Below are 12,351 nucleotides of genomic sequence, written 5' to 3' on the forward strand. Positions count from 1 at the left end.
CCACGTCCTGCATTTCGCGGGAGGTTTTACTAGCTAGGGTACATTGACCAGTTACTCCCTTGAATTTTTTTAACCTTCCTCCGCACGAGTTCTACCTCGAAGGTTCTCGTTTGCAGTTCTCAACCTTTCTTCTCTTGCTTTGTTCTTACAACTCTTCCCTCGCAGGGATTATCTCACTCTCGAAGTCGAGCTCCCCAAAATTATTCCGTTCGCGTCGTCGCCCACGTGCAAAATCGCGCATTTCTACCCTTCACAAAGGGCAACGCCAACGAGGTCCTTTCACCTTCCGACGTGAATCGTCTCCATATCACTACGTTCCAACTGTTCAGCTGGTGTAATTCGCATCTGCAAAGCTTTTGAATTTGCCGACGGACCGAATTTCGAGCCGCACAAACTGAGTGAGTTTTATGTTGGTTTGCAGCATTTGACGAACCTACGCACGAAGACATCGTGCTTATCATTCAAATTCTGCAACTATAGACACCGTTCTCCTGTCGAGGTTTATACCCTTCGTTCGACGGTTTACTCGTCTCGGACGTCATTCAAGTCGACCTTGAAAACGAACCGAACCGGCCTGAAAAGAAAAAGTTCATCACAGCCATACCGATGCGATTCGTCTTGTAGGTGGCTTTGTATACCCAAGTGAAACGCATTCATCTCTACGCTTTACTCTCTGCGATAAGAACATCGTCGTTCTTTCCAAACCGATCAAACGGACAGTTCCACGAATTGCATACCCAGTAGGAGTGATCTCCAGTGACGGGAAGTTGCAGTTTGGTGGGGTAGTAAGAAGGCGGAAGTTGATTCTTCTAATAACTATCGGTGTCAGATCTGTTTCGCCTTAGTCCGCCTGACCAGGTTTTTTTGATCGGAGTTGCCATACAAGGCCCCCGTTCTCTGGCAGAACTTTGAGTCCCCTCATTTAATTTCTTCAACGGATATTTTAGACCTTTTCAATTCCAAAAAAAAAAACAATGGCTGCTACGTTTTCTTATGCCCAAGCTGCTAAGGGCGTTGCCCCCGCACAACCGTCAGCGAAGACAGCAGAGCCGAACCAGGCCTCGAAACCAGAGGAGCAGGCTGCGAGCACTACTTCTGAAGCTGGAAACACTGAGCCTGTGAAGACGGAGGAGTCTCAGGAAGCGGAGAAGGCTCCTGCCAACTCCGAGAAGGAATTGGAATCCACAGCTGTCGAAAGCTCCAAGGCCAATGTCTCAGGAACATCCTCCCCCAGTGTGGGCACTTCTTCAACCTCGACGTTACCGAAAGATGACGAGGGCTCAAATACACCGAACGGCACGTCCGAATCCACATGGGATAAGCAGTCCCAGGCCTCGGCAAATGACAAGCAAAGCAATGGAACTGAGAATGCCAAAGAAAAGTCCGCCGAGAAGGAGAAGAGCGAACCACCCAAAGAGCTCAAGGCTGCTCCTCTTCCTGCAGTGAATATCTGGCAACAGAGGAAAGAGGCTCAGGAAGCCAAGGCTAAGGCCATTACCTCGAAGCCCGCTGGCCCTGCTGGCAAGACTGGCACTTCTAAGACTGGTTCTGCGGCTTCTTCGGTCTCCGGGGATGCTCAACAGGACCAGCCAAAGGCTGGCTCAAAGAAGAAGGGAGGAGATGTGGAAGGTGCCAAGGACAGAAGATCCAAAGGACGCGATGACGCTGCATCTCTCCCTCCTGTGGGAGATGCCGCTTTGTGGCCCACCCCTCAAAGTGCCCAGGGTGAGGAGAAAAAGAAGTCTGACAAGAGCCCTGTTATCCGCCCCTCTGGCAAGGAGAAGTGGACCCCGGTCCCTTACGTGCCTACTGCGGTTTTTACTACTCCTCTTCCTTCTGCTGCCCGCCGCGGTGGAAGAGCTCCCCGTGCTGGAAGGGACGGCGCCCGCAACGGAACTCATGGTTCTGCCGCAGCTGCGGATAAGGCTACTGCTGGTCAGGTAGCTCAAGGCTCTGCCACCAAGCAGGCTGCGCCCGGTGAGAGGGGAAGAAACGAGCCCAACTCGGCTCGTGCAAACTCCCTTCCAGCCCCGTCCAGGCGAGCCAACAGCGCCGATGCTGGAATGGGAGACTCCCGCAAGAATCAAGCAACGGACCGCAACCGTGGACCCAAGGGCAGTGACAATGCCAACATCCCGCCAGCCGGTAAGCATGGCCACGGAGGTGATAACTTCCGTCATCATCGTGAAGGCAAGGGATTCTCCAGGAATCACGACGCTACGCACAAGGGCGGCGATCACAACTCCAAGAACCCCCACTTGCCTGTGGATTCACAGGCTAACCCTCGCTCAGGCTCCTCCCACGAACGTCGCTTCGAAAACGGCCCCAAGTCGGCAGAATTTGGTGGCTTCCATGATCGCAAAGATAAGGACATTCCCCGCGAGTCGCGTGCCGACAGAGGTCGTGGCTCTCACCGTGGCCGTGGCGGTTTCAGCGGCTCTCATAATTCTCACTATCCTAACAACCATATGTCTCAAAATGGTTTCATGCACCCCAAGTCCTTTGGCTTCGGTGAGCGCCGGTCGCAACAGCATAGCTCTGGAGGCCACAGGATGTCTTTGAGGTCACCTTCCTTGCCAAATTCCGGTTCCATGTATGGTGTCTATCCTTTCCCTACAGACATCAACACCATGTATGGCTACCAGCCAGTACACCCTGGCCCCATGACTGCTGTCCCTTACCAGCAATACATGGAGCCCTTCTCCCTTATGAGCATGATCTCGATGCAGCTTGAGTACTACTTTTCCGTGGATAACTTGTGCAAGGATTTGTTCCTTCGGAGACATATGGACTCTCAGGGCTACGTTCCATTGGCCTTCATTGCTGGTTTCAAGCGCATCAAGACTCTAACCGAGGACTTCGAGCTTCTTCGTCACGTCTCCCGCCAACTGAGAAATGTTGATTATGTGCAGAATGAAGATGGCATTGATAGGTTGCGCCCGAGAGAGAAATGGGATCAGTGGATCCTTCCTATTGACCAGCGCGAACCCACCGCTCAGCACGACGGACCTAGCAAGTCGGATGAGACTACAGCGGCGCAGAATCATGTCGATAGCGCAGTTAACGGATCGGCACCAATTGTCAATGGAACTGGTGAGGCTCCAGCCTCTAAGACGGCATTGTCTTCCGCTGCACCAGAGTTTTCGCCTTCCAAGGCCGTGGAAGCCCAAAATGAAGCTGCAACTGTAAGGATTCCCTACGATGTCTGTCCCCACAGCCTAGTCGAAAATCTGCCCATTGTAGTCGGTATATTATGCCATTCTAGTTCACTACAATCACATACTCCCCACCCTCTTTTTAGTTTGTCATGCATTAGTTAACACCTTCCGAACAGCCGGCGAACTAGCTTATCTCCTTTACAAGCTTTCCATTTTTTTTCAGCATCTCGGAGGTCGAATTCTCAAGGTTTGTATTGGAGTTAAACGCTGGTTTTCTGCTGTTGCTAATCCACTTCCAGTCAGGATATGAGTTCTATTTCAACAAATGTTGAAGGTCTCCCAGAATAGTACTGAAGTCTAACTGCCGACTTACTGGGAAAGGGGAACAACACTCTCAGCTTGAGTTTACATCCTCCGATTTTTCCGACGAATCCAATAATTTTTTTCTTTTTTTTTTTGTTTCCGAGGACGAGTTCTTGACGAACGAAGTTTAACGGTAACTCGCCACGGTGACCGTGATATGGATGTTCCGTACCAATTCTGGTCGCATTTCTTGGTCCAAAATTTCAAAGCACAAATGTACAATGAATTTAAGAGTCTAGCGTTTGATGATATTGCACGAGACGTCAGCAACGGTTTCAACAGATTGATTCATTTTTTTACGGTTCTTTTTCTGTCGAGCAATGGGGTCTTACCTGATGGGGTCATCCGCGACCTTGTTGATCTAGGTGGCAAAGAGATATCCAAGTGTCGGGGAGTGCGCGGAGTCCTACAGACCTTACGTTCAGCCTGGCAGAGTTGATATCTCGTTCCCGGAAATCGCAGAAAGATCGACTGTATTCTGGGTGTTAGCCTAAGAGCCGAGCTGGAAAAGTGATTTTGTTCGTTTTCTTTTTTTCTTTATTGACCATCTATGTTTTCTCGTGGTTCATCATGACTTGCATTACTATCTGTCAGCTTTTGCATTTACGCTTGTCGAATCGCCGATAACGATCTTCCAGCGAAGTGGGTTGATATATGCACATTCCGTCTCGGCTTCTGTTTCCTGTCCCTTTCTTTTTTTTTTCTTCCCTCCTAGTTCCCCATTTTGCTTTAGTCATGGGAGGTTTCTAAAATTCTGGAGTCCGGGCATGTTTTACTGGGCAGTATCTTCTGCAGTTTTCATTTGATGCTTGCTTCTGTGGTGCGCCGGGCTGAACTTCTTTCCCACGACCATAGATTGTTCATCCGGATTCTTTCTAATATGCGATAATGTTTCTCGATTATTCTAGTATGAATGGAAGAAAAAAACCAGCAAAAGACAAAAAAACAAGATTATCTTTGCTTCATCATGGGACCCTACGGAGTTACAAAGGAGACAAACACATTGCAACGGAGTACTCGATCCACGCAGCCATTATTTTCACACTGTTCACGGCATCTCTTCTCATGAGTTTCTAATTTTTACCTGTTGATATTGTTGGGCGCGGTGGGTTTTACATCAAACGGAAAAGGGGTCTCAGTATCTCGGATGGTAATGTGATATCCATTGCATAGTATTCTCTTTATTCTTGATATTCCCTTGCATTTGTCGGTTTGGTGTAGTTTGGGTAAGGGAAAACAGTTTAATTTGGGCTTTAATTCGGGATTTGTTACTGCAAGACTTGCCTTATGATGTCGAGGTCCTATAACATTCCAGTTTGTATATCAATGTCTGTTTTTCTACATCTACACCAGTGCTTTTTCCTATGTCATTACGCTGCAGCTATGTTGTACTACCTCCAGAGTATTCCTCGGTGAAGCAAGTCACTTTGCTGTACGGAGTACCCCGCAGTAAATGACCAGTTGAGGCTTTGTAGCTCTTCGACCAGTCGTATGGTAGCCGAGGCTATCAGGTTGGAGGGCGTCGTTATTTACCCAATCACCTGGAGCTCTATATAACAACGCACATAGTATACACTTCTAATATCCTTGCGACTACCTGTAGGACCCTGTAGATCCCTTTTCGCCACTGATAGTAAGATGTAAGTTCATGCGAGTTTGCTTAAGTGGCTGAGTACTAGTAGAGTAGAAATATATTTGACGCTGCTAGCGATAGCAACCGTTGTTGGTTATACCGGACTGTTCGTAGTTTCATTTACAACTATCCAGGAGAGACACTCCCTTGAAGTGAATATCTGTATTAATAAATTTAATATGATAATTTATAAGACGTATAAAGAACTTCCTTGCAATTACTACAACGGCACATATATACTGATACAAGGTCCAATCATCACGGTTTGATTGTATACGATGACTCAGCATATTATATGCCTCAGGCATGAATTCCCGCAAGTTGACCCGTAGCTTCAGCTTCATCCGAAGGCCCTGGACTGGTCTCCAGCCTCCAACCGTCTTGACACCCAATCATTGCCCTGTAGGGACCAATCCAAGTATTTCTGCCTATCGCAATGGATGTGGCATCTAGGCAGTCGTCGAGGCTGCTCCGGCCCTCCCCCAACGCCATCACGCCCCGTCTACTCCAGAGCCCTCGTCTTCCTGTCTCCGCACTCGCAGCTACGAATAACTTGAATAGCGTTCGACGACGAAATGTTTCTTCCACACCCCGGAGCCTCGCCCCCGAATCGCTGCTGAACTTTGGGGCTGGGTCGCAAGCTGGGGGACCCCCTACCTACTTCTCCAATCGTTCTGCGCTCCCTATGAACACGGTTATTCGATTCGTCCCTCAACAGACAGCATGGATCGTGGAGCGGATGGGAAAGTTCCACCGGATCTTGGAGCCCGGTCTTGCGCTTCTGATTCCATTCATTGATCGGATTGCCTATGTCAAGAGCTTGAAGGAATCGGCCATCGAGATCCCGAGTCAAAATGCTATTACGGCGGATAACGTCACACTAGAGCTGGATGGTGTGCTGTATACGAGAGTGTTCGACGCGTATAAGGCGAGGTGAGTTTTCTTTGCGCTTCTCAGTGTGGGATTGTGGAGTTGGAGCTAGGCTGACATATGGCTTTTGACCATGATAGTTACGGCGTGGAGGATGCGGAATATGCCATTTCCCAACTTGCTCAGACGACTATGCGTTCGGAGATCGGCCAGCTCACACTCGACCATGTTCTGAAGGAGCGCGCGACGTTAAATACCAACATCACGCAGGCCATCAACGAGGCGGCACAGGACTGGGGTGTTGTTTGTCTTCGTTATGAGATTAGAGATATCCATGCACCGGAGGGCGTTGTCGCAGCCATGCATCGCCAGGTTACGGCTGAGCGGTCAAAGCGGGCGGAGATTCTCGACTCCGAGGGTCAACGGCAGAGTGCGATCAACATCGCTGAGGGTCGGAAGCAGTCCGTTATCTTGGCTTCGGAGGCTATGCGGCAAGAACAGATCAACCGTGCCGCTGGTGAGGCGGAAGCGATCTTACTGAAGGCACAGGCTACGGCGAGGGGTATCGACGCCGTCGCCAAGTCTATCGCGGCTGATAAGGAGAATGCCCATGGAGCTCTTAGCCTGAGTGTGGCGGAGAAGTATGTCGATGCTTTCTCCAACCTGGCGAAGGAGGGCACCTCGGTTGTTGTTCCCGGAAACGTTGGTGATATGAGTTCAATGGTTGCGAGTGCCATGGCTATCTACAAGAATGTCAACCAGGGCCAAGCGCACAACATTGCGGCGAAGACCCTGGGAGTGGAACCCATTCAGGACCAGGCTTCTCACAACACCTCAGACAAAGCATCTGAACTAGACCATGAGGTAAAGGCGGAAATCGAGGAGACCGCCCATGAAAATGTCGCAGAGGAGGTACTCGATGGCTTCAATGAGGCTAGCCAGCAGAAGAGATAATTTGGAATGATGGACTTTTGCTATTTCCCTCCACAGGCCTAACGCCCTTCTCTGACCTCTTTCTTATCCACTGCTACCTCTAGTCCTTTTTTACGATTGTTTTCGGATGTGTACGAAATACCTATCCCTACCACACTGTACCTTTATTATCACCCCTCTTCAGTTATTTGTTTTTCATTGCCCGACATTTCTTTAGGATGTGCTTGAAACAAGCGCCTTGGGAAAAGCTTGTGGTCATTGCCTGTTTAGCGTATCGTCGAGTTATTTGAGGAGAGTGTGATCTCTGTTCAAACGAAGTATCATGTATAGTAGACGAGTGGGTTGAGAAATCGATTCGTGTGTGACTGAAAGTTCAGTAAGGTATTGATCAGGCACCAGTAAAGGAAGTGCCTGAGGATCCCCAGGCGGAGAAAGCAAAGCACGGATCACCCGACCTGCCGCTTTACTCCTTCGGGAGATCGCGACTTTTCTGAAGATCGGCGCGCACTCCATTGTTCGCGTTACTGGACTTTATCTCCTGAACCGGAGAGACAATCTTCTTATACCAAGTCTATCGGGTCCCACCCTTCTAGCTCAGAAAGGACACCTCGGATCCGATGATTGTGGACGCGGTTGCTTTGCGATGCCCCAAATAAGCTATCCTTTATCCACGTCAACTTTCCTATGATCCTGCGCACAAGGGATTCGTACAGGATAAAAAGAAAGCAGCACATTTGTTGCGATGCATATCATAAAACCTGTTTGGCTGACGCACGGAGGTATTCACCAATCTGCCTACATCTTTTTCCCAGCGTTTTATTCACCACCGTGCCCTCTTTCGAGACCGATTGTATACAATTATACATTGTCGAGTTAAAATAGCTAACATGGTTTTCCCGTTGCTTTACAGGTGAGAGGAAGGATTTCGAAGTTTACAGTTGCGATGTGTCGCCCGATGGAAGTCGTTTAGTTACAGCTGCTGGAGGTTGGTCCTCCATGCCCTACGTTACCCCTCCGCCGCAGACCGATCGATAGGACTGGTATTGACTTCTTTCGAATCAAATAGATGGATACGTTCGGATATGGTCGACGGAAGCTATCTGCAATACCGATGACCCTGCGGTTGCTAGTAAACCAAAGCAGCTGGCGTCGATGAGCAACCACTCCGGTACGATTCATACGGTTCGGTTTTCGCCAAACGGGAAGTACCTCGCATCAGGGGCGGACGATAAGATTGTTTGTATTTACACGTTGGATGCGAATCCTCCGTCGCATGCTACAACATTTGGTGGGTGCTAATTTCGAGTCTCGAGGCTCGTTGGGGTTAGAAGCGGCGGCTGATACGTTGCACATAGGGTCGAACGAGGCACCTCCTGTGGAAAACTGGCGCACGGTCCGGAGACTGATAGGCCACGATAATGACGTTCAAGACTTGGGCTGGTCCTACGACTCTTCTATCCTGGTGTCTGTTGGATTGGATTCTAAGGTGGTAGTGTGGTCAGGGCATACGTTTGAAAAGCTGAAGACGATTTCCATACACCAGAGTCATGTCAAAGGGATAACTTTCGATCCAGCTAACAAGTATTTTGCTACGGCAAGCGATGATCGCACCGTCCGAATCTTTCGTTTCACCTCCCCTGCTCCGAACTCGACCGCACATGACCAGATGAACAATTTCGTCCTTGAACAGACCATCTCCGCGCCCTTCGCCAACTCCCCTCTAACTGCTTATTTCCGTAGATGTTCATGGTCGCCGGATGGTATGCATATCGCCGCTGCAAATGCCGTCAACGGACCCGTCAGTTCCGTCGCGATAATCAACCGTGGATCCTGGGATGGGGACATAAATCTGATCGGACACGAAGCTCCTGTGGAAGTGTGTGCGTTTTCCCCGCGACTGTATGCCAGCCAACCGGTCGACAAACAAGCGATGGATAGTCAACATGGTGCACAAAACTTAGTGACCGTCATTGCTTGTGCTGGAGGAGACAAATCTCTTAGCATCTGGATCACCAGTAATCCTAGGCCGATTGTGGTTGCTCAGGAGCTTGCCGCCAAATCTCTGTCTGATCTGGCTTGGAGTCCCGACGGAAAATGTCTTTATGCAACAGCACTGGATGGCACGATACTTGCAGTCCGGTTCGAGGACGGTGATTTGGGATATGCAACGGCTATGGAGGAGAACGAGAAGTCGCTTACCAAATTCGGTACTAACAGAAGAGGCGCCGGTATCACAGAGACTCCGGATGGTTTGCTACTTGAGGAGAAGAGCAAGGCTGGCGAGATCAAGGATGTCGAAGGGCGAATGGGTGCCCTGATGGGCGATGACCAGGCCGATAATCTAACCAACGGAAAGCCCGCGCCTCTACCTTCTAATGCCCCAACCCCTGCACGGCCATCATCTCCTGCCCCAGATGTGCCGAAGAGCCAGCCAAACGGGACCGCAACGCCATCGGCCCCAGAACCGGAGAAGCCGGATCCGTATCAAGCAAAACTTGAGAGACTGAAGCAGCGCCCTACTTACACTAAGGACGGCAAGAAGCGCATTGCCCCGCTTTTGGTATCTGGCGCAGGTGCAGCTGAGTCCTCCCTGCCCCAGGCTCGTTTGATGGCCTCGGTTAGCAACCAAGTGAAGGCGGATACACCTCAGTCTATTGTCGATCTCTCTAAGCCCTTCGACGGCTTACCCAAGGGGGGCCTCGCCACGCTGCTCTTTGGTAATAAGCGCAAGCTCGCGCAGCTGGAGGAAGACGATGATGGACATGTAGAAAAGCGCGTCGCATTGGCAAGTCAGAATGGTGCTACCCCTCTTCTTACAAACACTCCAGAGGGCCTTCTCCCTGCACGACCGCAACCCGGCCCCGCCGGTCAACAACCGACACCAGAGTTTATTCGACCTGCGGTGACGAATCCTTGTATGGCCATGAGCCAGGTACGACTAGCCGTGCCAAAAGTCCGAAACCAGATACTTCGAGCCATCGATCCTAATGGGAAACCGACTGAACCACCAAGTGCGTCGGGAGAGTCCAGCAAATCCCGCGTTGACGTTGTCTTTGAAGCTCGCAACCCGTCGGCCGCTAGCCTGACTGGCCGCGCAGCAGATCGGGAGCCCGTGCGGCTCACACTCTTCCGAGGGGAGCAGCCCCTGTGGCAAGATTTCCTTCCACGGACGGTCCTTCTCGTGACTGGCAACCAGAGCATGTGGGCTGCGGCCTGTGAAGACGGGTCAGTCTACATCTGGACTCCAGCCGGTCGTCGTCTTGTCAGTGCGCTCGTGCTTGAGGCACAGCCGGTAATCTTGGAATGCAATGGGCCATGGATCCTTTGCATATCAGCCGTTGGGATGTGCTATGTCTGGAATGTCAAACACCTGTCTTCTCCTCATCCGCCTATTTCCCTTCAACCGGCGCTGGATGCGGCAATCCACACGCTGGGCGCACACCCCTCAGCTGCGCCGGCAATCACTAATGCACGGATCAATTCCGAAGGCCGAATCGTGGTCGCCATGTCGAATGGGGAGGGTTACTCATATTCGCCTTCCATGTTTACATGGCAGCGGATCTCAGAGCCCTGGTGGGCTGTCGGCAGTCAGTACTGGAATACCACCGAGGCGCCGGTGGGCAATCTCCAGACTGCTGAAGCGCAAAAAGATAAGGACGCTAAGGCTGCTGTGTCCGCCGGAATTATTCCCTTCTTGGAACGCAACACGACCAGCGAGACGCTACTCCGCGGACGCGCATACTTCCTCCAACGGTTGATCAAGGTTCTTCTCTCCCGCGAAGGCTACGAGAGTTTCGAATCGAGCGTATCTATCGCCCACCTGGAAAACAGACTTGCGGCAGCATTGTCCCTCGGAGCCAAGGAGGAGTTCCGGCTATACCTCTCGATGTACGCGAAGCGGATTGGAGCAGAGGGTCTCAAGATGAAGGTGGAGGAATTGCTAAAGGGCTTAATTGGCGGGTTGTTTGAAGAAGATGAGGCCGGAACTGCCCGGCGCCTGCAGGAGAACGAGCAAGAAGACCGAAACTGGCGAGAAAGTTCGGAGACCCTCTGTGGCTGGCCGCGAGAGGTGTTATTGAAGGAGGTCATTTTGGCACTGGGTAAGCTTCTAACCTCCCTGGGGACGTATTAATGGGCCTCATACTGATGCGAATATTGTCTAGGTAAACACCGAGATCTTCAGCGGGTAACGGTACCATATGCCAAGCTACTGGGAGTTGTAGTTGGTGAGTCGGATGCGGGCGATGCCATGGAAACATGAGCATCCAGACATGAAGCCTTGTCTCTGGTGTTTTCGGCGTTTCTTCATGAGGGTTATACTATGGGACTGGGTGGCTTACTTCTCCGTGGAGAAGCTTGACTTTTCGATTTCTCTAATAAAATGGAATGACGATTCCTGCGTCTTTAACATGTGCTATAGTATATTATACAGGGGCCGTGAATGCTTTATCATACTTTAAATTACTTAAAATATGGATAGAGCGAGCCTCTACATTGAAGTTTTTTCTTGAACAACGCAGTCACCTTGCATAACTATATACCCCCCCAAAAAACAACAACAGTAGTATTAAACACTACCTAGGTTAATCACCTTGGGACGGAAGGGATCTAGATAAAAGTCCCATCATGCTGCTCCCATGCTGCAAGACATCAAGCATGAAGTCGTCACTGTGGAAACCCAGTGCCAGAGCATTGTGGACTAGGTCATCGAGACCAGAGTGCTTTCCGCAGTAGACGCAGACACGACGCTCCTGGGCCATGATATTGCCGCGGAGGGTGATGGCATCAGCTGTGTTTTCTTAGTTATTTTCTCTACCTTGTATGTGCTCAGGCCGGAGTCCAAGAACTGGGTTTGGGGGGAAATGAAGAAAAGGCAAGGAGGGAAACGTACTCCAAGTCTTCAACAAAGACACAATATGGACACGCTCAGCATCGGAGAGAATCCAGCGATATCCGGTTACGGTATCTAGATGGATGATAACTTTCCATATTTTTGCTTTGGTCTTGGTTGATCGAAGAATGATTACTTGGATCTTAGAAGGGAAAACAGGAAGAGGATTATTGTCCTTGTTCTTGTCTTGAGGGATAGATATAGACAGGGCTTCGGGATGCTTTTTTATACCTTGATTTTCACCACCTTGGGTACAGCTCATCTCATAGCTGAGCTCACTTTTTTTTTTATTTTTTATTTTTTTTTTCGGTAGCCCTCTTTGTTACTATCTAGGTATATCCCTCTTTACTAACGTAGGTCATTTATGAGTATTATCCCAAAGCATGGAACGACAGTAGACGCGACACGTTCATGATTAACAACCCACAATCCAGAACAAGAGAACGAATATAACAAGAACCAAGCATAATCCCCATACACCTCAACTATCATCCAATCCAATA

General features: G+C 50.1%; 4 protein-coding genes across 4 annotated transcripts; 3 read left to right on the plus strand and 1 right to left on the minus strand.

Moving 5' to 3' along the window:
- Positions 1-718: 718 nt before the first annotated feature.
- BDV38DRAFT_70968 (La domain family) lies at positions 719-3,538 on the plus strand. The gene is made up of 3 exons (XM_032063814.1): positions 719-3,185; positions 3,335-3,405; positions 3,458-3,538. The coding sequence occupies exons 1-2, from the start codon at positions 975-977 to the stop codon at positions 3,344-3,346; spliced, it is 2,223 nt and encodes a 740-aa protein (XP_031914466.1). The 5' UTR covers positions 719-974; the 3' UTR covers positions 3,347-3,405; positions 3,458-3,538.
- A 1,847-nt stretch (positions 3,539-5,385) lies between these two features.
- On the plus strand, positions 5,386-7,388 carry BDV38DRAFT_244538 (SPFH domain-containing protein). Its single transcript, XM_032054328.1, has 2 exons — positions 5,386-6,087; positions 6,165-7,388. Exons 1-2 carry the CDS (start codon positions 5,591-5,593, stop codon positions 6,976-6,978), a joined length of 1,311 nt encoding a protein of 436 aa, XP_031914467.1. The 5' UTR covers positions 5,386-5,590; the 3' UTR covers positions 6,979-7,388.
- Positions 7,389-7,471: 83 nt separating this feature from the next.
- On the plus strand, positions 7,472-11,379 carry hir1 (putative histone transcription regulator Hir1). The gene is made up of 5 exons (XM_032054329.1): positions 7,472-7,736; positions 7,868-7,942; positions 8,024-8,245; positions 8,313-11,057; positions 11,121-11,379. Exons 1-5 carry the CDS (start codon positions 7,700-7,702, stop codon positions 11,216-11,218), a joined length of 3,177 nt encoding a protein of 1,058 aa, XP_031914468.1. The 5' UTR covers positions 7,472-7,699; the 3' UTR covers positions 11,219-11,379.
- A 161-nt stretch (positions 11,380-11,540) lies between these two features.
- On the minus strand, positions 11,541-12,110 carry BDV38DRAFT_282078 (uncharacterized protein; the record flags this gene model as incomplete). Its single annotated transcript, XM_032059719.1, has 2 exons — positions 11,541-11,746; positions 11,849-12,110. 2 exons carry the CDS (start codon positions 12,108-12,110, stop codon positions 11,541-11,543), a joined length of 468 nt encoding a protein of 155 aa, XP_031914469.1.
- Positions 12,111-12,351: the final 241 nt, after the last annotated feature.

The sequence above is a fragment of the Aspergillus pseudotamarii genome (genome assembly GCF_009193445.1).
Source record: "Aspergillus pseudotamarii strain CBS 117625 unplaced genomic scaffold BDV38scaffold_21, whole genome shotgun sequence".
Lineage (NCBI taxonomy): Eukaryota > Fungi > Ascomycota > Eurotiomycetes > Eurotiales > Aspergillaceae > Aspergillus > Aspergillus pseudotamarii.